At 43.1% G+C, this 26483-nt stretch overlaps 1 protein-coding gene across 2 annotated transcripts in view; it reads left to right on the forward strand.

Annotated features, from left to right (window-relative positions):
- The window catches only part of CCDC148 (coiled-coil domain containing 148), a 777160-nt gene that overhangs the window by 371761 nt on the left and 378916 nt on the right, over window positions 1-26483 (forward strand). For both annotated transcript variants that reach the window (XM_069225141.1, XM_069225142.1), the window contains 2 exons: window positions 11496-11578; window positions 11918-12072. In XM_069225141.1, the coding sequence (XP_069081242.1) occupies window positions 11496-11578; window positions 11918-12072 (238 nt within the window). The remainder of the gene's footprint in view (window positions 1-11495; window positions 11579-11917; window positions 12073-26483) is intronic.

Consider the following 26483-nt stretch of genomic DNA (forward strand, 5'->3'; position numbering starts at 1 on the left):
CTAACAGTTCTACCAGGGCCATGTTGCAAAGCTCTTTCACTTTTGGGTCAGAGAAAAGAAACGTACAAGTAAACACTTCTTTTAAAAATTCATTATTAGCAGCTAGTGAGAGCAAGCCATTTGACAGAGGTATTTGAAAAATTATTACACGTTACAAGCTAGATATACAAAGGCCTCTGTCAATTGTTCATTTTCAGTGCAACTCCTTCAAGGTTAGCTTGGTGTGTAGCAGCACCTCCCACATCCCTTGTTCCAGAACCACTGTTTGTAGCACCCTGTGAACCCCAAGAAGTCTCATCAATCACTGGTCCATTGGAGAATACAATGATTTACTTCCGCCAAGGAAAGGCCCTAGTGAGTGTTGTTTACCTTCTTATTGTTTACTGAGCTCCAAATCCCTCTATATAGACTGAACAAGGCCCCTGTACCACACCGTACCCCGAGGACTTGCCTCAGATCGTGGTCTGGCCTCAGGACTGCTGTGCCAGGGACCACAGTGCCTGTCTCAGGACCGCAGCTGATGCTTCCCTTCCACGAATCTGCTTCCAGATTGTCTTTCCGTGATTCGCCCTCTCCACTGCCTGCACTGGCATTTTCTTTTAGTGTTGATTCTCTCCTCTCCTTCTCATCCTCATTGCACAAGTCTTTGTTCTTGGGAGCCTGCTTCTCATCCTCGATACGTAGATCCTGCCTTTAAGTCTTTCTTTACACGCCTGCTCTCTTGTCCATCTTTTCTCCATAGGAACCATTACCACGTAACTACATCCCTACTTCCGGGTAGAGAGGTTTCTCAAATGGGAAGTAGTTGCATAAAATATTCATTCGGATTGTCTTCTCAGCCACAGTTTTTCCCCGAAGAATCCTCTTTCCAAGGTTAGTGTATCTGTTTACAACCGTCTCAGAAATATCAGATAATTATTCTCAAGCCTTCTTGATACTTGATTTAGCTCTGGTTTTCTGACTGTAGTGTATTATACACACAATGTGTCTTCGTATGAAGTCATCTGCACACCCTGTATATAATCTGTGCGTGAAAAAATATAGCTTTCTAAAATATATCCTTATGTGTGCATATAGCTCACTTCATATTGATAAGTCAATCACGGTTGCGAAAGGTGCAAATTCCCTTCCATGTATCTCAGAACTTTGTGCAAGCGCTTCATTGGTTTAGTGTTTTTAAAGTGAACTCTTGGAAACTATTATTCTTCATTTTTGTAATGACAGGTTCCAGGTTCCGGACTGGAATACGAGTTTTCCCCGTTTTTCATTCACAAAACAAACTATGGGGGTCATTCTGACCCTGGCGGTAAAAACCACCAGGGCCAACGACCGCGGGAGCACCGCCAACAGGCTGGCGGTGCTCCCATGGGCATTCTGACCGCGGCGGTACAGCCGCGGTCAGGAACAGAAAACCGGCGGTGCACCGCCGGTTTCCCGCTGCCCTGGGGAATCCTCCATGGCGGCGCAGCTTGCTGCGCCGCCATGGGGATTCCGAGCCCCATACCGCCATCCTGTTCCTGGCGGTTTTGGCCGCCAGGAAGAGGATGGCGGTATGGGCTACTCAGAATAACCGCGGCGGTCTTTTGACTGCGCAGCGGTATCCTGCCGGCGGGACTTTGGCGGGCGGCCTCCGCCACCCGCCAAGGTCAGAATGAGGGCCTATGTCTTTACATAAGAAACACCTGTTCACAACTCATCTTGCAGTATTCTTAAAAAATCAGCTTTAAATATATTATGGAAATGCACTCATTCTAATAATATCTGATTATTGTTCATAATGAGTGGTGTTTTTAGAAAGTAAGCTAATTGCCTTCACAGCGTCTGTTTTCTGAAAGTGCACTAAAAGCATTTTGACAAAAATCTTCTCCAAACAAAAGATTGTCATTTTCTGAAAATGCAGTCTTTTTGCTGTTGAATACCTTTTTCGTTTTCTCTTTAGTATATTTATTAATTTTGTACCCAATATCAGCTTACAATTGTTGTGTTTTCTCTTTTTCTATTGCCCTATATGAAGAGGTATTGTCGTACACATTTAGGCAGCATCGTGTCCCCCTAGCTAGGCGTGTATAATGTTAACCCTCCTCAGTTTGCATGACTGTTGATAGGTTTTCCACATGCTCTGTTTCGAATGAGACACACCTGACTGAAACTTAGATTAACAGGTGCTCAACCTTGTCGCGAGAGCAATGAAAAGGAACCTTGAAAAAGATAAAACGAATCTGAACTCTTTCATGATGGACTACACTCGTTTGTGAATACCTGCTTATAGATAGCAAACATGAGAAGGAGGCTGTATATGTCAGAAGGGAGAAAGTTGAGCGGACCTGTGTACAAGTTGGACACAATAGAAAAACAAGATGACAGCTAATAATTCATAATGGAAACGGTTTCAAAGAAAATGTATACACTTTTAATGTGTGTGATTTTACACCCACTATATTCAGGTAGTAGGGATGGCCACCAGATGTCTTGGAGGGCCACCATATACCAGATTTGGTGCTGTACGCTTGAGGAGTTCACCAATGCCATGGCTGCCTCCCGAGGACAGCAATAACCAAAAGATTTCATGATTGGCCATCATATGATAGCAACAAAGGGATGACTACCAGATGCCAGTAGACCACCAGGTGCCACGGAGTCAGCATTAGCTAAAAATGTCTATTATATGCCTGCTTAAGCCATCATATTGCCAACCATTCCGCTGCCTTGTATACTTACCCAGTCACACACTTCTTTCCAGTGCCGACCCTCTGCTGCTTCTCCCAAGTCTAGAGAGTCTAAATGAATATTTAAGGACCCAGTCTGGTACAGTGACAGGTCCTCTGAAGGCTGCTGGACAGCAGTGCTAGCAATTAATCCATTTGTGCCCAGGTCTCTACCTTATTTCTTTCTCAGACTCAGAAAGTGTTGAGAGGAATTGGAGTTTTAGGGGCCACGTAAGCTGTTCAATGCCAGAAGACGTAGCTCGCCATGAACTGGGAATACTGCAGATGTGGTTGGTAGTGCTTGTGGAATGCATCTTAGCAAATACGCACTGTGGAGCTTTAAAAATCGTGATTTACACCCCCCACATACAACACAAACCTGTCTCACTTAAAGGAGGCCCCTTTTGCTCTGGCTGGGCTACAGTTTAAAAGCACCACAGTAAAGCATGGCAAGGAAATATGCCTGTGTCATGTAAAAAAAAAAAAAAACTATTTTTATATATTAGCTAAGTCCCTCTAAAGTGTGCCTTTTAAGCCCACTGGGACGAGTGCTTGCTATTTGAAAATATGGCTTGCTACACACAGTGAACAATTTACCAAAACAGTTTTCACTGTATGTAAAGCTGCATTTTCCATGCATGGACCTAGCTATGAAAAAAAATACATTATTTCATGTTGCTGCCTGGGAAATACTAGAACTATGATTAAAGGTTATTTTTCACTTGGTTTCAAAAATCTAATTTGGTTGCAAACACATATTTTTGATAACTTTAGTAGAAACGTAATATCAATAAAGTGTAGTTTGTGCTGCCTGAAAGCAAATGCGTTTAGAAATACAACAGAAAAAAAGAGAGAGGTAGCAGTGGTCTAATGTGTACAGCACTTCCCTTACGTAGCTACACTAAATTCAAATTTGTAAAGACAGACTGATCAACAGGTAAAAGCATTATGCTACCAAAATAGTGCCATAAAGTGTGAGAAAAGATCCCACATCATACATAAGCAAAAAGTACACTCAGAGCAGCTTAAAGTAGTCCCACAATAGTAAAGGACCATCCAGTAAGTATGTGAATCCAGTATGATTTAAATCTTTTTATTTGAAAGAAAGCAGGCAGCGATGCGTATACGTCAAATCTGTTTTATATCAAGTGTAGCACTCAGGTGCTGGCATAGTGCGTAGTGGAAATCAGTCCATGGCGGCGTGCGGCCATGAACTGATTTCCACTACGCACTATGCCAGTACCCCGGGGGACTTATCAAGACCTCACTGCACTCTTGTTTACTTTGACTGTGCTACCTGAGTTCTACAGAGTTCTACAATTGATATAAAGATTTGACATATACATGGGAACCTGATACTCGGCTCTGCTTTGTTAGTAAAGTTATCATCAACATTGACTCTGTTGATCGACTAGGACTTATCTGTTTTTGATTTACGCCTGCTGTCATTTTGCATTTAGCCTTGAAAAGGTTGTTATAGGCTAAACACGTGTTGGCTGCCTACTTTCTTTGAGATGTGAAATGGGGATGTCAGAAACTGATATTATTCATTTACAGGGGCATCATAGACTTCCTGACACGATCCACAGCAGGAGGGAAACCAAGTTTGGCTTTGACCAATTGGACTGGCAAGGACTGGAGCTCCTCTAGCTGGAAGATGGCAAGAGCCATCTTCTTTTAGGGATTCTCAGAAAGTTTGCACTAAACCAAAATAGCAAATGCTGAAAAAGGAGGTGAGCCTTTGCAAGAAAATAGTCTGGATTGGGCATAGGGAATTCATCAGTTACTGGCTTCTGCACAGGATTAAACTGGCACCCACCCACCACCTCCTCAGAACACTCTTGAAAACATCTTCAGAAAAGAAGATTCTGCCTGAATACTAGATGAAGAAACCTCAATAAATTCTTACTCCTATTGACACCCAGGCTGTACAAAGATCAAGTTGATGGCCTCTTGTTACCTTCTAGAGGGACACAAAAAGCAGAAAGCCTCCTCAGACCCAGAACCTCCAGCTGACTACTCAGGGCTGGACTCTGCAGGGGCCCTGGCTACAGAGAAATCTGGTGCCAATTAACAGAGACTCAGGACCTGAAGGCTACAGAAGCGACTATGATAAACTTTCTCAACAGTTGTACAAAAGTGGGTCATTTTTTACACCGGCGGAGAACCAGGACAAGGAGATGAGGATTCTCCAGTAAGCAAAAAACACAGGTTTGGCCTGCTCTGTGCATTTTGCCATGTATAAAGTAGCTCAGACTTACCTAGCATTAAAGGTAACCTCATGGAGCCATGCCTGGCTACAGCTTCCAGCCTGACCCTATGTTGGATTTTGAGAACCAGAAAAGTGACTGGGCACTGGGACCCTCTTTGCTACATTGTTACTGTTGCTGCTGTGATACTGACAAAGGGGAAGCAGGGGAAATGCCAAACATTGCTGGGGGCTACATTCCCCATCACCCTTAGCTGCCAGCTGAAGTCGCTTTAACGCTTAAAAGTGTGTAGCAGTCCTGCAGTGCGTGACACATCTGGGCAAAGCCCAGGCCAAGGGCGCCCATCCCCATCTGCCATTGTTGGGCCTACTTTCTAAGGGCTGCTATTAAGGGACCCAGAGAACTCTGTTGGCCTGCCCGGTAGTGGTACGGTAAGTTTTGAATCCTGTTTGTTTTCATAGCTATGGGAAAGCTAATGCAGCAGGTGTGTTTCTACCATATGTCATGCTAGAAAGAGCCATTGAGATTATTGCTAATGAAATCGAGTTAACAGGGCGCAGGCTCCCCTAGGACTATGGGGTGTTTCCATCTATTCATCCTTTTTATGCTCCTCCTGACGTAGATAGTAACATACCTCGGCCTTTTGAGGGTGGGGGTGGACCCCTGCAAGTGCCAGTTTGCCCTAGTGATCACATTGACATTACCGATAACATAGATGTTGAGTCTGTAACAGGTCATTCTCAAACCAAGCAACCTGCCCAAAGCTTAGTGGGGAAGTGGAAAAAACTGTTAGGAAGGAATGTGACAGCAAAGCGTAAACAACTTGCCCCCACCTCCAGCAGAGTAACAAACGCCAGCTCCATTCCTGGTTTCAGCTTTTAATACAAACCCACTCCTCTGCAAGTCACACATGTGAGTCCCTGCAACAGGACGCCCTGTCGTTTGATGACTTGTGTGAAAAAATTCAGAAGTATTCTTGAAGGGATACTAAAGCCAGTGTCAGAATACTTGGACTGGATTGGGATCTCTTGGTGAAGATATTTCAACGCCCAATTATGGGCCAGGCAGTGTACAAAGGTAGTAGACTTCTGCACATGAACACATAACATGTAATATTTCGCTAAGTAATCATCAGGCTGGGGGTGAGAGTTCCTCTGCAAACTCTGCAGACAACCATGAATGCATATCCATTGTAAATATTCAACACGTGGATCCTGAGAGGCCTATAGTTTCAAAACCGACTGGTCGCTCTATTTCAGCTTACTCTTGCTTAACAACTGCTAATCCACTACCTGAAAAGGAAGTTGATGTTCCAGTCTTTGCACCTTGTCAATACATTTTGAGTCTTCCCCCTGCAGCCTGTCTGTACATTTTAGTTTTGTTTGGGGATTCCCCCCCTTAGATCCAATCAACAGGAGTCATGAGACCAGCTTCAGAATAGGGCTGATTATTGGTTGAGTAAATGCAAACACTTTAATGCATGGTGCAAAAATGAGATAATAATGGTAAGGAGGGAGGGCTGGCCTGGTCAATTGAGAAAAAACATTGCAGGTGACTGTATTAGCATACATTTCCAGAGGCCAGCCTGTGTAGGGAACATCCTGAGGATCATTTAGGCAGGTAATTTTAAACATCTCCAAATGTTTGTGTGACAGAGAGCATACATGAGGTTTTACTAATATTCATGGTGATGATATTGGACATTTTGTACATTCAATTTATGGCAAAGCCCAAAATCAGTTAATCTTTGTGCATAATTTAACCCTTTCGGCTGACATCCGGGGAAATGGTGAAATAAATCCACACTTTTACAGGAAGGGGTAAGGGCAGTATTATAGATTTTGTCCTGTTGTCAAGGGACCTGGAACAGCATTTTGGCGGTTATGAGGTGTGTTTATTCCCACAAAGTGACCATAACCATGTCATTTTAAAATTAAAATCTTTTTATCACTAAAGTACACTTGAAAAGATTATACCCTTTAATAGATATACAGACAACAGGGGGGTTTGCTTAAAGTGGGGTTCTATTAACCCAAAAGAGTTTCTCAATGACCTGGTTAGTGAGAACCCTAATAGGATCTTGGGCTGTCTCTCTATGGAGGATGATCCCGCAAAAGATTTGGATAGCTTCAAGGGGATCTGTAGGGCCATTTCTAGTGGGCTTCTTTCAAATAAACCTCCCAAAGAGAGATATGCTCACTTGTGGTTTAGTCTGTAGTGTAACGATGCTCTTAAAGCCCTTTAGACAGCTACCAACACTACCCTCCATAACATTATGGATTTTAGAGCAACAAGAACCAAATATGTGCAAACACTCCATCACAGAATACAAGTTATCAGGGAGATCTCTTGTGAGGATTTAAATATAGTAGCACAGTTGAATGATTCTAGACTTTTTTCGGATCTATTTAACTGCCCCTTTTTCTCAGATTGTCCATCTTTAGAGATTGACTGTCACATTCCCACCCTATGAATGAAAGCTGGATAGCTGACCTTGTAATCCTAGCCCCTGTAACAAATACTTTCATGTGTGCCATCAACGAGAAGGCCCCTGTGCTTGATGGGCTACCAATTGAGTTATTTAAACAAAATGTAGAATTTGGGGCACCATTTGTCACAAATGTGTTGAAGGCTGCAGTGAGGGGCAGCCCGATTGATTCATGGCAGGAAGCCAAACTAGTACCCATTTACGAAAAACATGATCAAAATTCACCCACATGTTATTCCCCAATATCACTGATAGCTTCAACAGCAAAGATTTTAGGGTGTGTCATTTTGGGTAAACTAGAGTTCTGGGCAGAGGCTAATTCCATCTGTCCGTTTCAGTATGGTTCTGACCAGGTCTATGGACTGTGGAGCAAGCCCTCAACTTCACACTTATTTTGGGTAAATAAGTCAAGGCCAAAAGCGGTGTCTTGCATGTGACCTTTATGGATCCCTCCTGTGTCTTTGACCTCATAGATAGGGACATGTTGTAGGATTTGATGGAACAGGTGGGAATTGACATCCCTCCATTAGATCTGATAAGATGTTTACATCAGGACACTACATCTAGAGTGCACTACTGACATGATGGGGACTGTACAGCCCCCATAAAGGTTGTCACAGGGATCAGGAAAGGGTGCATATTAGCTCCTTTCCTTTTCCCTTTTTTATATAAATTCTCTAGCAAAAGTATTAAGATCATGCACTGAAAATGTCCTTAGAATTGGTACCAAGGTAGTCTTGGTGTTACTGCATGCAGATAATGCGGATGTTTTAGCTCGGGCTGCCAATGGTCTTGAAAAGCTTTTAAATGGCTCTAATGATTTTATGCTTAGTCAAACTCAAAGTGAGCCAGTAAAAGTATTTTGTTATGTTATGTGGTAACAAACATACCAAATCAAAAAAAGTTTTTATTGGGGGAGTCGTATTGAGAAAGTGTCTACTTTTAACTATTTAGGTACTTTAGTAGATCAAAATGGGTGATGGGAAAGGGTAATGACCCAAAGAGCGCAAAAGATGTGGGTTGTTGGCGATGCCATATTTATATCTGCCAAATAGTTAGGCCAAAAGCCGGTTAGGGAAAAGATCCAGGTCTATAAAAGTAAATGCCTATCAGTGGCCACTTAGGGAGGAGGAATTTGGGGTCATGTTGCTATAGGCAAACTCCAGTTAGCGGAAAACAGTTTCCTGTGCAGACTCCTAGCAATCCCTAACACCACTTCGAGTCTTATTGTACACATACAACTGGGAGTAGGATTTCTGAAAGGCCAAGTCAGTATGGCACCACTCCCCTTATGGATAAAGGTATGGTGCATCCCTAAGACACGATGTTCGAGACAGGTGCTGGCGGATTGTCTAAGCCTAGAAAATATGATGAGATTCCATGGATGGCCTACATAAAAAATATCTTTTTTAGCCTGGGCCATAGTCACCTTTTTGATAGACCAAAAGCATTGTCTCAAAATCTAAAGAGATAGTTAAGGGGGCATATGCATCATATAGAATGGAAGCCAGGCTTGAGAGAACGCTGGACATGCTATCAGTGATTAGATACATGCAAATGTTTACTTCTGAAGGTATGGAGCCATATTTAGCCTGGATAATTAATCCAAAACGTAGATTATATCTCACTAGGCTGAGATTCAACACTGTTTGTTTCCTTGTGTTCTTTCCCATAGGCAGTACTTGGCACGCATGTTGACCTTGTGATGCTGTTACTGCCCAACCTACGCTGCACTTTATGTTTTTTTGCTCATTTTGTGATTCCCTTAGATTGCGCTTCTTTCATCCAATCTTCCTAAAATAAGAAGTTTACATCTTATAAAAAGGGGCTGATATCTATCTGCAAGGTTTATCTTCTGTTGAACTTTGTACTGACATTCTTAGCTATATTATTGCTGCTATTGCTTTAAGAACGTTCACACTTTAATAGCTTATGGAGTGATTTTTATCGAATTTTGCATTGCTGCTTCTTTGTTTTATTGTTGCCGTGTTTAACATTATCTACTTTAACTGTTTTTTATTCTCTGAAAGGTATAATGCATTTGGATTTTTATCTTATGCTTTTATGGTCACTTATAGTGGCCGAATAAAGATATTTTGACTTGACTTGACTGAGCATTATGCCACAACCTTGGACGAGGCGTCAAATCTATTCTGGGTCGAAACAATATTGGCGGACATGGAATCTCGCGTTTTTTGCTTGGATCTTTTCTCCCAAACCTAACAGCTTCAGGATCAGCTCAATAATGCCATATCTGGCTCTGAGATAACCTTGTTGATTTTAACTTTGCCCCATCCCTTGCTTGAGGACTTTGAGCTTTAAAAAGTAGGCTATATGTAAAGATAACAATTTGGAGCAGCGTGATTCCTGTAGATTACCCGACCTCTGCTGATTGTAGTTGGCCTGAAATCATACATAGGTCTAGCAGTAAATTGCAAACTGATATTTTTCACTGGTACATTGTGCTACACTGGTGCTTTCTACTTAAAAACTTTAAACACTCATGGCTCTGCCTCTCATTATGTGATTTTGATTATGTTGGTGCTTTTTGGCTTAATACATTCCTCTCTTCTTTTCTTCACTGAATTGGGATTTTTTGACTTTGTTATTTTATTGACTTAAATTGGCATACAAGTTGTTGGTATTGCCTGTACTTAACACGCATTTATGTGAGGAATTTCCTGCAGCTTGTGCTACAGCATGGGATAGTCAACATTTCTACTACTACTGCATTGAGACCTAACCAGGGTGTGCTTATTATGTTAGCAAGCATACCCCCGTTTCTAAATACTAATTCACTTTCAGACCATGGGTGTTTATTTATAGAATTCTGTTGTCCTCATTTTGAACCTAAAATGTGCTTGTTACTTACAGAATTCTTGCCCTATCCCATTAACCTATTCAGTAATTGCCCTTCAGAGTTGGAGAAGCTGCCTCACATGGATAAAATTTGCATACATTGTGGGCACCATTCTCTTCAGCCTCACTAGCAGACACGCTTCCTCGTTCTTCACCATTAATTCCCATCTTGTAACTGTATTGCCCTGCAGAATACCCAATATTGTGAATTATTACTGCAGAATAAACAATATATCATATAATATTCATTTATTTATTTTATAATGCGCTTAGTGCCAGACTCACTTGTCACTAAATACTGCGAATAACAGCTATTGCTATTATCCTCTTTAGTGATACTTAATTTACCGACTTTCAAAGGTTAGAAGTCTGAGTTCGTTTTCCCAGAATTTAAACTCATGACCTGCAGATCACTTTAATAAGTGTTTAACTCACTGAGCCATCCTCTTAGCTTAAAATTACATAGACTTGGGCGAGCTGGTTTGTACAAGCTGGGCAACTTTGTAGAACTTATAAACAGCCATACAAAAGGAAAGAACATAGTGTAATCAGGCATGGCCTCTGCCTTTAGCAGACCACACCGCATTGCAGGCCAGTTGGCTTGAAAATACTTCTAAGAAACGCCTCCAAACTTCCAGAAGAGCAATGCTTCAGTGGGAACCGTCCAAAATAGACGTCCTCAGATTGCTTGAAAGAAGAATTTCCAATTTTAAGATTCAGCATTATTATTTTCCGTTGAATTTTTCGCGAAGTCACTTTCTTCACTCACAGGCCATGGGCCATGCTTCTCAGTTTCTGTTCAGCCTTTCTTTCTGCTTTCAGAATTGAAAACAGAGAGGCTGCTATCTAATTAATCAATTAACTTACATGTTTTTGTCACGGGTGTCACACCCTACAGTTTGAACATGGCATAATTTAAACACAGCATAAAATATTATGTCTTTCAAATGTTTACATGGCAAATGTCATGACTCCCCGCCCCTCACCCCCTCTTTCCAAAGCGTTAGTTGAACTTCTGCTGAAGAGATTTGCAGAACCCTTCAGCAAAAGGTTCGCAGGTGAGAGCTGAGGGGTGTTTTCCTCACGAATAAAGCAACCGTTAAACGTTGTAGATTCATTTGTAAGAGTTATACGCCTGTGCAACTTTCGTATTTGCGAATTAACTGCGTCATATTTTTTTTTTAGTGAACGTTTAAAAGCTCTCACTGAAGATTCTTTTATTTTACATTTCAGAATTAAAGCAGATTCCGAATTGAAAACCTTTCTAGATGATGAAATATTCGATTGCAAATTTCTTCTGGACATGGGACACTTTGGTAAGCATTCACTAACTTGATATGTAACCTTTATCGTTGTTACAATGTATAAATCGAAAAGGCACAGAATAGCGCTTGTGATTTTGTATCAGGGACGGTAACATTATAACTACCTGCCTCTGCAAGATGTAGCGAGGTGCTCCCCCTTGCAATGTCTCACAGAAATGCACAGACCTTAGGCTCAAGGCTCCCTCTCCCCCCTCCATACTTACTGTGCTGAGAGGCCGCCTGGAGCTCAACCCCCCCCTCACCGCGTGGGCTGTGTAGGCGTTTGTTACGCCACTGTTGTATACCTGTTGTTATTCTTTGTAGTTACATTTTGTACTTTTCTGGCAATAGATCACCAATTATCAGAAGACCGAGAAATGCATAAGACCACTTCAGTAGACCCCATCTGGCTGCTGAGGGAGGATTTGAAGCACCGGATGTTACAACAGCGGTACCATTCCTCGCAGGTGGAGGAGGAGTTCAGTCCAAACCATGTGCTTGAGCAGGTTGGGAACTCGGTTTTATTTGTAACTGCTGGTATTAAAAAAATTGAACAAAGGAAAGCTGGATTTTACTTTAAACATCACCTGCGTGGACATTGCATATTAAGAGACCTTTTTCTTTTGTAGTATAAAGCAAGGGTAGGTGTACATACTCTACTTCCATTTAGTACTGTTGAGGTTGCTCGCCAAATTTTCCTATTCTGCTTTTTCCATAGTTGATTACTAACACCTGTTACTATTTGACAGGATTTAGGACCCCAACCTTTCTCAAATACTCTCTGACATTTAATTCGCTGAATGCAGTATTTTACGTTTTATTAGATGAGGAAAATGTTTGTTAGGCAAAGGTCGGGCACTTCCCTTAGACCCTCCCACTACCATCATCATCCCACACAACAACAATTTACTTTCAGGTGCACTAAATAAGTTAAAATGTAGTCTATGTGTTGCTCACCAATTTCAGTTGTGATCCATTTTATCCCTGTAACCATGAAATACACTTAAATTGAGACGGATATCCACCCTAATCGTCAAGCAAAATGATGACTTCTTCAATAAAATATAGAAATGCATTCAACAGAGGAGAAATGGCCTACATAAAGCACCGACAAACAGACAGTGACAAACTGGCAGTCCTTAAGTTTCCCCTTTACTTGATGCCATTATCCACCACTAACCACATCATTAAACGTGTACACAACACAAGTATCCTCCGCGTGTATGGATATCTTGGCCTGCTTAAAACCCACTTCATGAATCTGTCTTTCAAGTAGTCAATGGTGCCAATCACTGCCAAAGCCAGCGTTCATAACGCATGATGGTCAAGAAAGACAAAGCCTTTTTCAAACAGTTGCACAACTGGTGCTATTCAACAAGTCTCTCCACAGCTTGGTAATGGGATTCTGAATATTGTTCTTTAACTGAAAATAACAACAAAATAAAACCATCAGAATAAAATGTGTGATTTTGAAGGTAAGAAAAAAAAAAACATTTTGCTGCATTTAGTTGACTCTGGAGTCAAAATAGTATAAGTATAGTCCCTATCTGTTCAGATAGTTTTATAATACTCCACCAACAGGCTGCCATCTTGTTACATTAGTGGTCTTGCATTGGGCTTGTTGTATTGGAACTTTTAAAGACTGCGTCAGGCTTCTCCCCATGTGGATTCAGTTGCTTCAGTGTAGGCTTTTACACTAGTTACCCTCGAAACACTATACCAGCAAGGCCCTTTTGGTGCTTACACCCACCTTGTACAGGGCTGTGGCCAATACAACATATTTCTACAATTTGGTATCCCCATGCTTTCTGTGGATTACATTAATTTATGCATGTCTCAATGAGTCATTTGACAGGGACTTTTTGTGTTTTAGTGCCTCGTGGCTTTTACATGAGGTCCTTCCCTATTGCCTCCAAGCTTAGAACAACTCAGGGGCTTGCCTCTGTGTTGGCTTCTCTGATTTGTTGACACCATTGTTAAAAGATTTCTCTCTGAGGCATCATAATAATAATAATAGCTTTATTCGGTCATTGAGGCCATCAAAGCATAAAAAAATACATTAATTACAAAATTTAAAAAACATACAATAAAAGGATGAAAACTCACTTAATAACTCGAATTACATATACATGGATTAAAACATAACAGAAGGAATACATCCCTTTTCTTCATACCTTCTAATTCCTACTTCCTAAATAAATATTGACAAAAAATACAAATTTATTTCAGTGAGCGATGTCGTATACGCCAAGCTGTCGCAAGGAACTTGCTGACAGCATGGATAACATTTTTGAAGTGTCGCTCTTTAAAATCCTAATAGCTGTAAAACACTGCCTCAGGCCCAGATCTCGACAGGTTGCGCGGATCCATTTTGATCTAGGAGTCATATAAGCAGGACAAAAGAACATAAAGTGTTCAGTGGTTTCAGTGCAAACAAGACAAGCTGGGCAAAGATCAGTAGATGAGGGCCCTCCCCAATTCTTAGTTAAGGATAACATCGGGAGGCTTCCAAAGCGGAAGCGTGCGTAAAGACCCTTCCCCAGTAAGTCAGGAATCAAATTAAAATATTGTTCAAACTGGGGATACCACTTGAAGTCAATGAATACATTTGTCAACCTACCATGGGATATACATCGAACCAAATCACTCTTTATATGAGACCAATATACTGTCTTCAAGAGGGTCTTATCAGAGCTCTCCAAGTTGTGTGGCTCTTCCCAAAACCTTTGTAGACCCAGATCAGAGAACCAGTTAGATACATGCATAACCCAGGGTATGGTGGCCGCTCCTGGTCTCCTTAAAATGTCAAGTACTGAATCTATATATACAATAAGTCCCGGAACAGTCCAAATCCTTACCCAGTATAACAAGGGTCTTAGGGCTATCAAATTGGCTATACGGTTAAAACCTAGGTTCAAAGACATGGGGATCAGAGGAGTACTCTGGGGGCACGCAAGTAGGGCCCTAGCAAAGTTGTTTTCTCCTACTGCTAATCTTTTACTCTCTGAGAATCCCCATAGTTCAGCACCATAGATGGCTGCACCCTGCGCCTTTGCCAAATACATTTTGATGGCTGGAGATACAGCTTTGGATACAGAATTCTTATATAAGTGCAGAATAGCAGCCGCTCTATGCTGAAGAAGCCCCACACTTTTAACAATTTGTTCCTCCCAATGCAAGTTATTTGAGAGCCTCACGCCCAAGTAGTCTATGGTCTTAACTCTACTTAATAGGGCCCCATCCAAATTGATGGTGCATCCTCGGCTGCAGACAGAGGTAAACACCATCAATTTTGTTTTGGTAACATTCAATTCCAATCCATGGTCATCACAGAAGGACTTGAATCTATCCACAAGGATATGGAGGCCCATAGGGGTCTTGGAAATGAGAAGAGAATCATCAGCAAACAACAGTATTGGGATCTTCTGCTCGTTTAGAGTGGGAGCATCATTGGTGCATGAGGACAGGATTTGTACCACTTTGTTAATAAATAGCGTAAATAGTGTGGGAGCCAAAACGCAGCCCTGACGAACTCCCCTCCGTATAGGGATCTTATCAGTCAGTTCTCCTTGGTCGCCCCACCTCACTTGTGCATATGTATCATCATGTAGCCGTTGTAACAAAAGAACTAGATTGGTGGGGACGCCCATCTGAAGTAGTGCTTCCCAAAGCTTTTCTCTGGAAACCAAATCAAAAGCGGATCTGAGGTCCACGAAGACAACAAAAAGGGGTTGTTTTGTGAGGACCACATACTTCCAGTACAGAAGAGTTAATCTGAAGACCTGATCTATTGTGCTAGTTTTAGAACGAAAGCCCGCTTGCAATATGGAAAGGGCCTAATGTTCTTGGAGCCAGCTAGTTAACCTCTCTAGCAGATGTTTGGCAAAAAAATTCTGCAGATTATCAATCAAACTAATGGGTCTATAGTTGGTAGGGGAATTTGCATTACCCTTTTTAAAGATAGGGATTATCTCAGCACCCTTCCAAGTGCTTGGAATTGGACCACCAGCAGCGATTCTATTTAAAATCAAATTAATGTACCAGGACCAGATAGTTATTTCTGATTTATATAGGCCACCTGGTATCTTGTCAGGGCCAGGCGCGTTTCCTGATTTTAGTGAATTAATTGCAATTTTAGTTTCCTCTAAAGTGAAGACGAGTGGTTCAGAACAGTCACCCCAACTGCCCAGCATTGGGGGATTTGAATCATGTGCTGGGGGATGTCCAACTAAAGGGTTTTGAGGGGTTGCATAGAGTTGGGTAAAATGATCTACCCACATCTCAGGTTGAATATGATTCCTTATGCGCCTCCTGCCCCCTCCTTGCCCTCTGGACAATAGTTCCCAAAACATCACATTATTATTGTTTTCCGAGGCATAAATCAGACCCTGCCAAATTGAATCTTCCCATAGCTTTTTTGCTAATATTTGAGCCTTCTTATATGATCGCCTAGCTGATTGAATCTCTACAAGGGAGCCTGTCTTAATAGCACCTTTTAATTCAAATTTGGCCCTACTGCACCCCTCATTATACCATCCTCTGTCAGCCTTGGAAAGATCATCACCCACTTTGGCTCTAGTCTTTTTATAGAAGAACCTCTGCAATCCCTTGAGCATTCCTTGGTGAATGTCTAGGATAGGGATGTTGTCAGTTGCATGTTCCTTGTAGATTGCCAACTCATCTACAAACAATTTATAAATCCCAGCCATCGAGTGAGAACCAGACAAAACCTTTGGCCATGAGACCTTAGTGTAGTTATTATTCAACAGTGGAGAGGGAACCACTGCCCTGTGTATTCAAGGTTCTCCTAAAAATATCCCCATCCATAGATAATAACAAGGGGTTATGGTCACTTTCACATCGGAGTTCTACTTTCATGTCCTTTAGTAGAGGCCATAACCTAATATCAAGTAAGAAATAATCTATTACGCTTGAGGACATCCCTCGTTTGAAGGTGGGTGCCAAATTTCAATCTGAAGGTGTACGTCAATTGCAAGCCCTGAGACCATACTTTAAACATAACATAACTAGCTGGAGGGCTACACGGGAACAAGTGCACGGGTAATTATTAGTTAGCTGTGGGATTCCCCACATCTCGTCTTCCTCATCTGTTAAACCAGTGATCATATGGGAGGGTTCAAACGCACAGTTAAAATCTCCTGCTATTATTAAATAAACTGGGTGATTTAGGGAGTCAAGAAATTCTGTCAACTGTATCAGAGTTTGAGACTCGAGCCCCCTAGGAGCGGATCTTGCGAATACATTAATAACAATAATTTTGAATTCCCGATGCAGGGTAAATTGCACTCCCATTAGATCCACAGAATCTATTTTTAACCAACAATGTTCACATTGCAAGTGCTTGTTAATAAGCATTAGTAAACCCCCTCTAAGACGGCTATGACCCTTCTCCGAAGGCTGGGTAGGAATATTATATGAAGAAACCCATCAATGAAAATTTGCTCATCATCCCAGGTCTCTTGGAACAAGCAAATATGAAAATTATTTATAAAAGTAGCCCACTTTGAGTCCCCCAGCTTCTTACGAAGACCAGCTAGGTTCCATGTTAAAATTGAAAACTCTGGGTTGCCTAGATCATTGCCGTTAGCGGGGCTGGGTCCCTCTTCCATGCAATTATCCCCAGTGATAGCACCTGACCACACATCTTGCTTGCTATTTAGTCAATCAATTGGGTTCAAAGAATGGGAGGACTTGTGGTCCACGGGGATTGACATTCCAGGGCCGGGGCTCGCTCACTAGTAATCCTTTCTGTACGAATGCAGGGTGGTTTTAAAGAAAGGTTGAGGCCAACCCTTTTCATGATCCACAAATCATGTGTTTGTGTTATAAATTCCATGAGATGATTCACCATAGCTTTTTTAATAAAGCAGACAGAGATATAATCATGATTTAGCCCTGGTTGACTATGTCTTCCTACCTCACGGATATCCAAACTAATAACCGAGAGACAATCACATCTAAAGCGCAACCAGTGAATAACCTTATTGGTCAGGGATTCATGCTCTTCGAAGGAACCAGGTAGCAGTTTGGGAACGTTAGTCAAAAAGATAATACTGGCTCTACTTGTTTGGCCCAGGTGTTGTACCTGTCTTGCCTGCTGTGGCATACCGGTCAGGGAGATACCTGATCCACTGGGGGTCCCATGGGGGCCAACTGCTCCACCTAACCCACAAGATGTAACAGCCCTCACAGGTGCATCTTCCGCAAGGCTGGGCCGTGTTGCAGTGTGAACATCCCCCCGGGCACCACCAATGTTAAAAGCTCCAGTACACATCTGGCGTGACCTTACAGATTCAGTCTGATTGCTCTCTGCAGGGGGCGGGGTTGAATCTGATGGGAGGGGATTCATCACTATCCTAAGGGAAGAAATGACTGATTTTAATCCTAACTTAGGTACAATTTTTCCCCCACCCAATCCCAACCCCACCTTCTTTTTTGTTATCTGGCAGCTACAACACTTTTTTAGCACTAAGTTCTCTTTCATCAACCCCAATAAGGATACAACCAAGGTCTTTACTTAGTCCACCTTTCGTAAAACGAGGGCTAGATTGACATTCTCGTGCAAAGTTTGCGCGCCACCCGAAGCAAGCGCTTTATATTGGTGACTAATATTCTCAGTAGCATCTCCATGCAGAATGTGTGTTACACTGGTAGGCAAATCTCCCTCGTCCTCCAGTAGTCCAAATCGGTTAGTGCATGGGATATTAGGAATCACTACAATCTCAGGGCTTGGGGGGGAGGGGATAGCCATGGTGCCCATGGGAGGAGAATCCGAGTGACTCAATGGAATATCCACAGTATTGGAGGGAATAGCTACTGTCATATGGGCAATTTCACCCCTAGGGGCAAAAGAATCCTCACTTGGAGAGGTAAAAACTGAGGAGTGTATTGGTTGTATCTTCTTCTTCCTGCCGAAGATTTCTGGTATTTTCCCCATCCCCGAGGTTTCACACTTATTTGTAGGTGGATGGGGATTGCTTTTCAAAAGATCAAGGGGGTTGAATCCTTTACTGTTAGCGGGACTCACTGGGTTTTTAGTATGCTTTTTCAATTTTTTAGTGCTGTTCTGGCGAGGTGGAACGTCCACGGCTTTGCGTTTTCCCATTGTGAGGTACTGACAATATGCAAGTCACAGCACCAGAAATGATAAAGATTGCCTAAAACACTTATTCTTGTGTAAGAAGAGTAGTAAGGTTTATCAAGCCTCTGGTGCTTAAAGGGCCTAGCACCGCCACATACGACTTAACTTAAATAAGATAGCCAGCACTCAAGTAACACTTTTAACAACACATAGCAGGAGGGCCCAGTATCGTACCTTAGGGCCCAGAGGGGGGGCCCAGTCGGCCTCTGATGGGCGCAGACGGGCCCGCCCTTGGCCCGGGCTTCGGCCGGGCGTGTCCCGCGAAGCGGGCGCACAATGAAATTTAAAGGGGCCTCGAGTCCCTGCCCCCAGCAGCAACACAGTGTCCGGCGCGACCTGCGAAGCGGGCGCGTGATGAAATTTAAAGGGGCCTCAAGTCCCACCCCCAACAGCAGCACAATGTCCAGCGCGACCTGCGAAGTGGGCGCGCAATGAAATTTAAAGGGGCCTCGAGTCCCTGCCCCCAGCAGTAACACAGTGTCCGGCGCGACCCGCGAAGCAGGCGCGCGTTGAAATTTAAAGGGGCCTCGAGTCCCTGCCCCCAGCAGCAACACAGTGTCCAGCGCGACCCGCGAAGCGGGCGCGCAATAAATTTTAAGGTGACTCAAGTCCCACCCCCAACAGTAGCACAATGTCCGGCACGACCCGCAAAGCGGGCGTGCAATGAAATTTAAAGGGGCCTCGAGTCCCTGCCCCCAGCAGAAACACAGTGTCCGGCGCAACCCGCGAAGCGGGCGCGCGATGAAATTTAAAAGGGCCTCGAGTCCCTGCCCCCAGCAGCAACACAGTGTCCGGCGCAACCCGCGAAACGGGTGCGCAATGAAATTTAAAGGGGCCTCGAGTCACTGCCCCCAGCAGCGACACAGTGTCCGGCGCGACCCGTGAAGCGGGCGCGCAATAAAATTTATAGGCGCCCTGAGTCCCGCCCCCAACAGCAGCACAATGTCCGGCGCGACCCGCGAAGCGGGCGCACAATGAAATTTAAAGGGGCCTCGAGTCCCTGCCCCCAGCAGCAACACAGTGTCTGAGGCATCCTAATGATATGAACCCCAGGACACAGAAGGGGCCCCTCTGCCCTGCTCCATTACTATCGTTTTTTAGTTAAGGTTTCATGGCATCTGATGGATATTTATTTAGCAGAGTTACTTGGGAGAAGTTTTAGTTTAGAATCACATTTCCATATTTCAGAAATAAGAGACCACAGGAATTAGGTGGCAATAAAGAACCAAATTAAGTGGATACGAGATGCACTTTATGTGGCACATTAAACAATGACAGATCCTTTGTACAATGTTATTCATCATCAAATGTTTCTTTTGACTTGCTTGGAGCACCACTTTATTACCACTCTCCTTTCTTATACCCAGACTAAAATAGTTTATGTAAAATAATCAGTTTTACACTCAGCAGAAGTACTTCTTGTTTAAATAAAAGTTGTGTCTCTTTTATTCTGAGCATCTCAAATATAGTTTAAATCTTCAAATGAGAAATAAAATATTTGGTTTTGATTCCCTCTGGGGATTATCTCTGCTTAAAGAATTGTGCGTGGAGTGCAATTTAAAAGTACATGAATAATGACACAAAAGACTTTCCTGACAAAAAAGAATATTTTTCCACCCTGTTTCAATTACATTTAAATATGTGAAGATTTGTTTTATGCTGCAGACAAACACACATTCAGAGTGCATCAAATGGGGTCATTAGCAATTTGGAAAGTTGTTAGCGCCTAACTGCTGCAATCAGAAGCTAAAAGCCAACACACTCAGTTTGTCAAAGTGTTTCCCCCTGACTCGCAGCACGTGTGCACTGTTTATATAGTACTTTAAATCAAGTCCCACTAGGTACATATATTTGTTGAAATGTGTAAACTATGAAGCAGGTGTTGAATGTTGTGCTGAGTGCAGCAAATCCATAATTTTCAATATATGCCTTGCTGTATAATCCATAATTCCAGGTTCCCTGATAATAGGCACAAAGTATTATCAAATTGTGTTATTCTAGAAGAACATTTCACATAATTTCCATGTCTGCCAAAATGTTGGGAGTGCCTAGGGCGATTCAGTTTGCAGGGTGCACTGTAGAACAATGGAAATTTTCTTGTTGGCCCATTTCAAATTCCCGACTCTATGTATGTAGTCTTCTGTGGCCCAAAGTTACCATGAGGCAAATTGCACAACATTGGCATTGGCTGCATGTATATGCCCCGTTTTTTGCTACTTCAGTGCCAGTGCTGACAAGTTTCTGCAGGACTGTTATACTTCTATTGGGAAAGTGTCAGCATCTCTCAAAATATTTTTAGAGTTGAAAGATGGCAGGTCAGTGGGCATAGAACTTTATTTTGCGGGAAAGAGCTAGCAAGGTTGCTTCTATAGGTGTAATATGTGTTTGTAGGAGACTGGCCCTCTATGTAGTTTGCAAAGTTAGGCACACTGTGCAGGGGGTCCTAGCAACCACACGTTGGTTTACAGAGGTAAAATGTAGACCACCTAGTGCTCTAATTTTTATGGTAGCTTGGTTGAGCAGTTAGGCTAATCATGGAGAAGTGCAAAGCATTTGTTGTAAACACAGTATCAATAAATGAGAGCACACACTCAAAAGAATAACTTGAGGCCAATTTACAAAAATACGTCAGATTTTTATAAACATTTTAAGACCAAGATCATCGACATCAGGTAAGTACTTTTTCTGTTATACATTTTTGAATTTTTAATAAAAATATTATTTTTGTGCGTAATTACGCACCATAGGAATCAATGGAGTAATTGCTTTGAAAATGCAGATTAAGTCAGGCAGTGCGTTTACCAAGGTCTCGTTTTGCAGGTATGTCGCTTTTGTCTGTGGGCACTATGGACCAGCTGGAAAAGTTCAGATGACTTCTGGTTTCGACGGGAGCAGCTGCAGAAGGTCATTGGCGCTGGTGCCAGGCTGCTGAGGGGACAGTGTGGAAAAGCGCTGCACAGGTGGACTTAGAGGTAAGTCTGATGGGTCCCCTTGGAGTGTTAAGGTTGCAAGGGATAGGGGACCCTTAGGGCACAGTTGGATCTTCATTGCATGGCACAGGGTGGCAGGTGCAGAGCAAATTGGTGAGCCAGGAGCTGTGGGCAAAGGTGGTCTTATCAGCAGGAGGTAGGTCTCTTTGTGGGTCGGTTGCAGGTCAGCAGGGGCACTCTGGTTGGGGTTCCTGGTGGTTTCTGAAGTCCCTTGACTGCGGCTTCCTCCTGGTCCTGATATAGTCTGGAATTTACTGCCCTTGTCGGTGTCCGACATGAGGTGACCATTACCAGTAGGGCTATTGCACGGTTTGGCCACTTGAGGGTGTAGTGCCACCAAACATGGCACACTTTCAGGGTTTGTCCTCACAGTCTGTCGGGTGGAGTTTGGTCCAGCTGCAGCATCTGGTTCCTTGGTCAGCAGCCGCTCAGTAAAGTGGCCTTCGCTTGTTTTATGGTCTTGGGTTGCAGGAGAGTGATGCCTTCACTTTGGAGGGAGACCTTTGGCGTTTTCAAAGAGTGAAGGTCCTCCGGGGGTTTTTAGAGTCCATCCAACATCCAAGCAACCCCTCAGCCAGGAGTTTCGAGTCTTTGGTGCAGTAGGCAGTGTTTGGCAAATTTCCTTGGTGCAGCAGGGCTTCAGTTCTCGAACCTTGGGTCTTCTTTGTTGCTGGTCTTCTTTTGTCTTTGGTATCTGAATTCTTGCTCTAGGGATGCCCACTAAATACTGTATTTAGTGTATGTTTAGGGGAGTACCTGCTAGTGAACAATGGGTCATTTACCGTATGGTGGCTACACCTTCTATGTGACCACTTCCTGTGAGCAGATGTCACTTCTCTACATCTGATTGGCTATTTTTCTTCCTTGCAAGATGGAGTAAATGAAATGGAGGGGTCACCTCGCATACATCACCTTAAGGGTGGTGCAAGCCGGGGATGACTACTCCTATCCTTTGTGTGGTTTCCCACCGTTGCTCCCACCAAAAATGGGGGTTTGCACTGGGGGCAGCCATCTGCTGCTAGCAGCAGGCTTGGGGGTCGAGTTTCAAGGGCAGTAAGCCCTTTGAAGCTCGCTAGCAGGGCAGTGCACATTTCTGAGGGAGGGGGTGTCTGCACCTGTACCCAGGGAGGGCTTTGCTCTGAGACCCGGAGAGCAGGATCTCTCACCCCAGAGTTCCAGCATCTTGTTTGGTGGTGGCAGGCTGGTTGTGACTGGCCAGCAACCATGCCAGGGTAGTTAGCTTTTGCAGGGGGCACCTCTAAGGTGCCCCCTGGGTTCATTTTGTAATAAATCCAATAGTGGTACCAGTTTAGAGTCATTATTCTGTGTTGTTCAGGGTTCAGAGTAGCCATCATGTAGCTGTGAAACGCGTACTGACCAGTGTCCAGCACATGTATTAAAATGGTTGCTCTCTTCACTTACTATGTCCTTGGTTTGGCAAGGACACAGTAGGGGCATATTGCTCATGCATCTGTGCCCACACATACATTACAGTGCACCCTGCCTTAGGGCTGGAAGGCCTACCAGAGGGGTGACTTACCTATAATGCATGCAGTGTTTAGGGAACAGGGCACACAAGCTGTGTGCCATGTCGAGTTTGTCTTTTAGGGTTGCATCAGAACACTCAGCTTACAATGGCAGTGCTGTGTGCTTCTGGATGCATGGCCCTAGAGGGTGACACAAGCTGTGCTGCTGCCCTCAGGGGCCTACTCTTAGTACCCCATGCCCTAGGTACCTAAGTACCATTTACTAGGGACTTAAAGTGGCAGCTAAAGGTGTTGCCAATGTTATCAATCTTTGCAAATGTTACACAGATAAAACTGGCACTGGGGACCTAGTTAGCAGCATCCTAGTGCACTCCAGTCCAGGTTGCACCCAGAAACCAGGCAAAAAAGTGTGTGTGTGTGGAGGAGGGGGGGGGGGGATCTGCAAAATGGTGCCAGTTTCCCACAGTGTTTTATTTCTATAACATTTTGTAATTTGGGGATGAAAAGTATAAACCAAACTACTTTAAACATGTCACTAAAAATCCAAATATAATTTTGCACCAATAATGTTTAAGTAAGGTCTATAAAACTCGGCCTTGCTCATATTTTGTGCATCAAAATATGTAAACTCTGATAAACATTGTGTATCACAACTTAATAAAGCACTGGAATACCTCCACTAAAATTTACAAATACTAAACTCTGGAACCAGAAAATCTTTAAGCTCGGTGACCAAGAATTACGCTAACACTTCCATCTCTTTCCTATGTATCGCAAATGGGGAAATGGTACTCACGACCAAGCTGTATGCAATTGATTCACGTTTGGCTAACACATGACTAACTAAATAAAAGGTTATTATGACCTAGCAAGTCCCTTGGCTGACTCATATGTTTACCCTGAAAATACGTTTGACCCAGGGCCCCCAAAATCCTTAAGCTGTTTCAGGGAAGAACAAGGCCAAAAGTATGATAAATATGGTTCCACAAGTAGGGAAGTTGATTAGGCTGCAGTTGTCAGTAGCTGGGAAAGTATATCTTATGAATATGGTTCTACTCCTGAAAAGCATTTGCTAAAGAGTTTCCGACAGACGTGGAACTTTACCTTGGGGAAAATTGAGTCATGATGACATCTCCTCGCTGCTGTTACTAAGAAGTTGAAACTGAAAGAGTGGCTTTTATTCAACGTGACAAGCGCTAATCTGTGTAAACACACTTTTTCATCCCACACCTTCAGTGGCTGAAACATACTATTATAAGGAAAGGAGGGTGCACAAGAGGGGCATAAGGGGCAGTAGAAAAAGAGAGGAATGTGGATTTGTAGGTGTAGTAAGTGGGCTAAAGCACATTACTTTGTGAAATGACCAACATTTTTTAAGTCTTTCCAAACAGAGAGAGGGAGAGAGTGTGGACACGTTTTTGCATGTGTGAAAAATTCCTAATGAAATCTGTCAGACATCGCACCATACCCAACGGAAAGCACCTTTCCATGCCACGAAGGATGACCGGGAATACATTTTAAAGTGACTTCAGGCTCGGCATCTATGTGAATTCTTGGTGCTGGATGACTTGTGGCTTAAAATCTCCAAAATCACTGCAGTTATTTTGCAGTTTTATATATCGCAATCTCAAGCAGCAGGCATGGAAGCGCTTTACTGAGGTACCAATTCTATTACACAATGCAGATTCATTTTTGGGGGAGGGTCCGGGGAAATTAAGTGAATTGCCCAGAATCATGGGATGGTGAACTGATGCAGATTCTTCAACCTTGTTCCTGGGAGCAGCTTTGGCTGTATGCCACATTTGAGACATCTGTTGACAGAGAGCGTTAATTACAGTGGGAACGCTTTGGGTAACATGGACCAAAATAAACAAGAGTAAGTAAAGCATGTGAGATGTAATCAGGAAGAACATGGTTACGCTAATGTGTGTACATTAATAATATGCTGGCTGAAAAAAACCTGCAACATTTACAGTTCTAATGTGCACGAAGCAGGGAAAGGGTGCAGTACCACAGGCTGTCCCTAGATGTCTTTCAGGACCTCTTTTGGCCACATTAGGTACTGCACCCTACAATCTTGATTGCCACACATTCCCAATGACTTTCAGGCACTGTGCTGAAAAATTAAATGCGGCACCCGTTTTGTGAAAAGGTTTACTCTGTGCACTCAGGTTATGAGGGAGGGGAGACGAGTAATATGCTGGTTGAAGAAAAAAAAGTAGCAACATCCCAACATCTCCTCTCTGCTGTTACTAAGAAGAAGTTGTAACTGGGGGGTGTCTTTTAATCATGACAAGCGCTACTCTGTGTAAACACACTTTTTCATCCCACACTTTCATTGGCTGAAACATACGATTATATGGTAAGCAGGGCACACAAAAGGGGCTTAAGGGGCCGCAGAAAGAGAGAGGAATGTGGATTTGTAGGTTTAGTAAGTGGGATAAAGCACATTAATTTGTGAAATGGCCAACATTTTTTAAGTCTTTCCAAACAGTGAGAGGGGGAGAGTGTGGAGGTGCTTTTGTCTGTGTGTAAAAATTCCTGGTGAAGTCTGACAGACACCGCGCCATACCTGACTGGAAGCACCTTTCCATGTCACTAAGGATGACAGGGTATACATTTTAAAGTGACTTCAAGATCAGCATCTATGTGAATTCTTGGTGCTGGATGTCTTATGGCTTAAAATCTTCTCCAAAATCAAGGTGGTTATTTTACATTTTTATATAGCACCAACTCGACCAGCAAGCATCAAAGAGCTTTAAAGGAGCACTGATTATCTTACGCAAGTGCAGATTCATTTTTTGGGGGTCATAGGGAGATTAAGTGAATTGTTCAGAATCACGGGATGGTGAACCAATGCTGATATTTGAACCTTGTTACCCAGTTACAAAAGGGGCAGCTTTGGGGCAATGCCATACTTGAGACTTCTGTTGACAGAGAGCATTAATTGCAGTGGGAACACTTTGGATGGCATGGGCCAACCCCTCCCACAAAATAAGGTAAAGCATGTGAAATGTAATCCGGAAGAACATGGTTACATTAACGCTTTTACACTTATAAAATGCTGGCTGAAAAAAAAACTGTAGCATTTACCGTTCTAACGTGCACAAAGCAGGGAAAGGGTGCAGTACCACAGGCTGTCCCTAGGTGTCCCTTGGGACCTCTTTTTGCCACATAAGGTATTGCACCCTGCAATCTGGAATTCCACACATCCTCAATGACTTTCAGGCGCCGTGCCGAATAATGAAGCGCAGCACCCGTTTTGTGAAAAGTTTCAC

The sequence above is a fragment of the Pleurodeles waltl genome, chromosome 3_1 (genome assembly GCF_031143425.1).
Source record: "Pleurodeles waltl isolate 20211129_DDA chromosome 3_1, aPleWal1.hap1.20221129, whole genome shotgun sequence".
NCBI lineage: Eukaryota > Metazoa > Chordata > Amphibia > Caudata > Salamandridae > Pleurodeles > Pleurodeles waltl.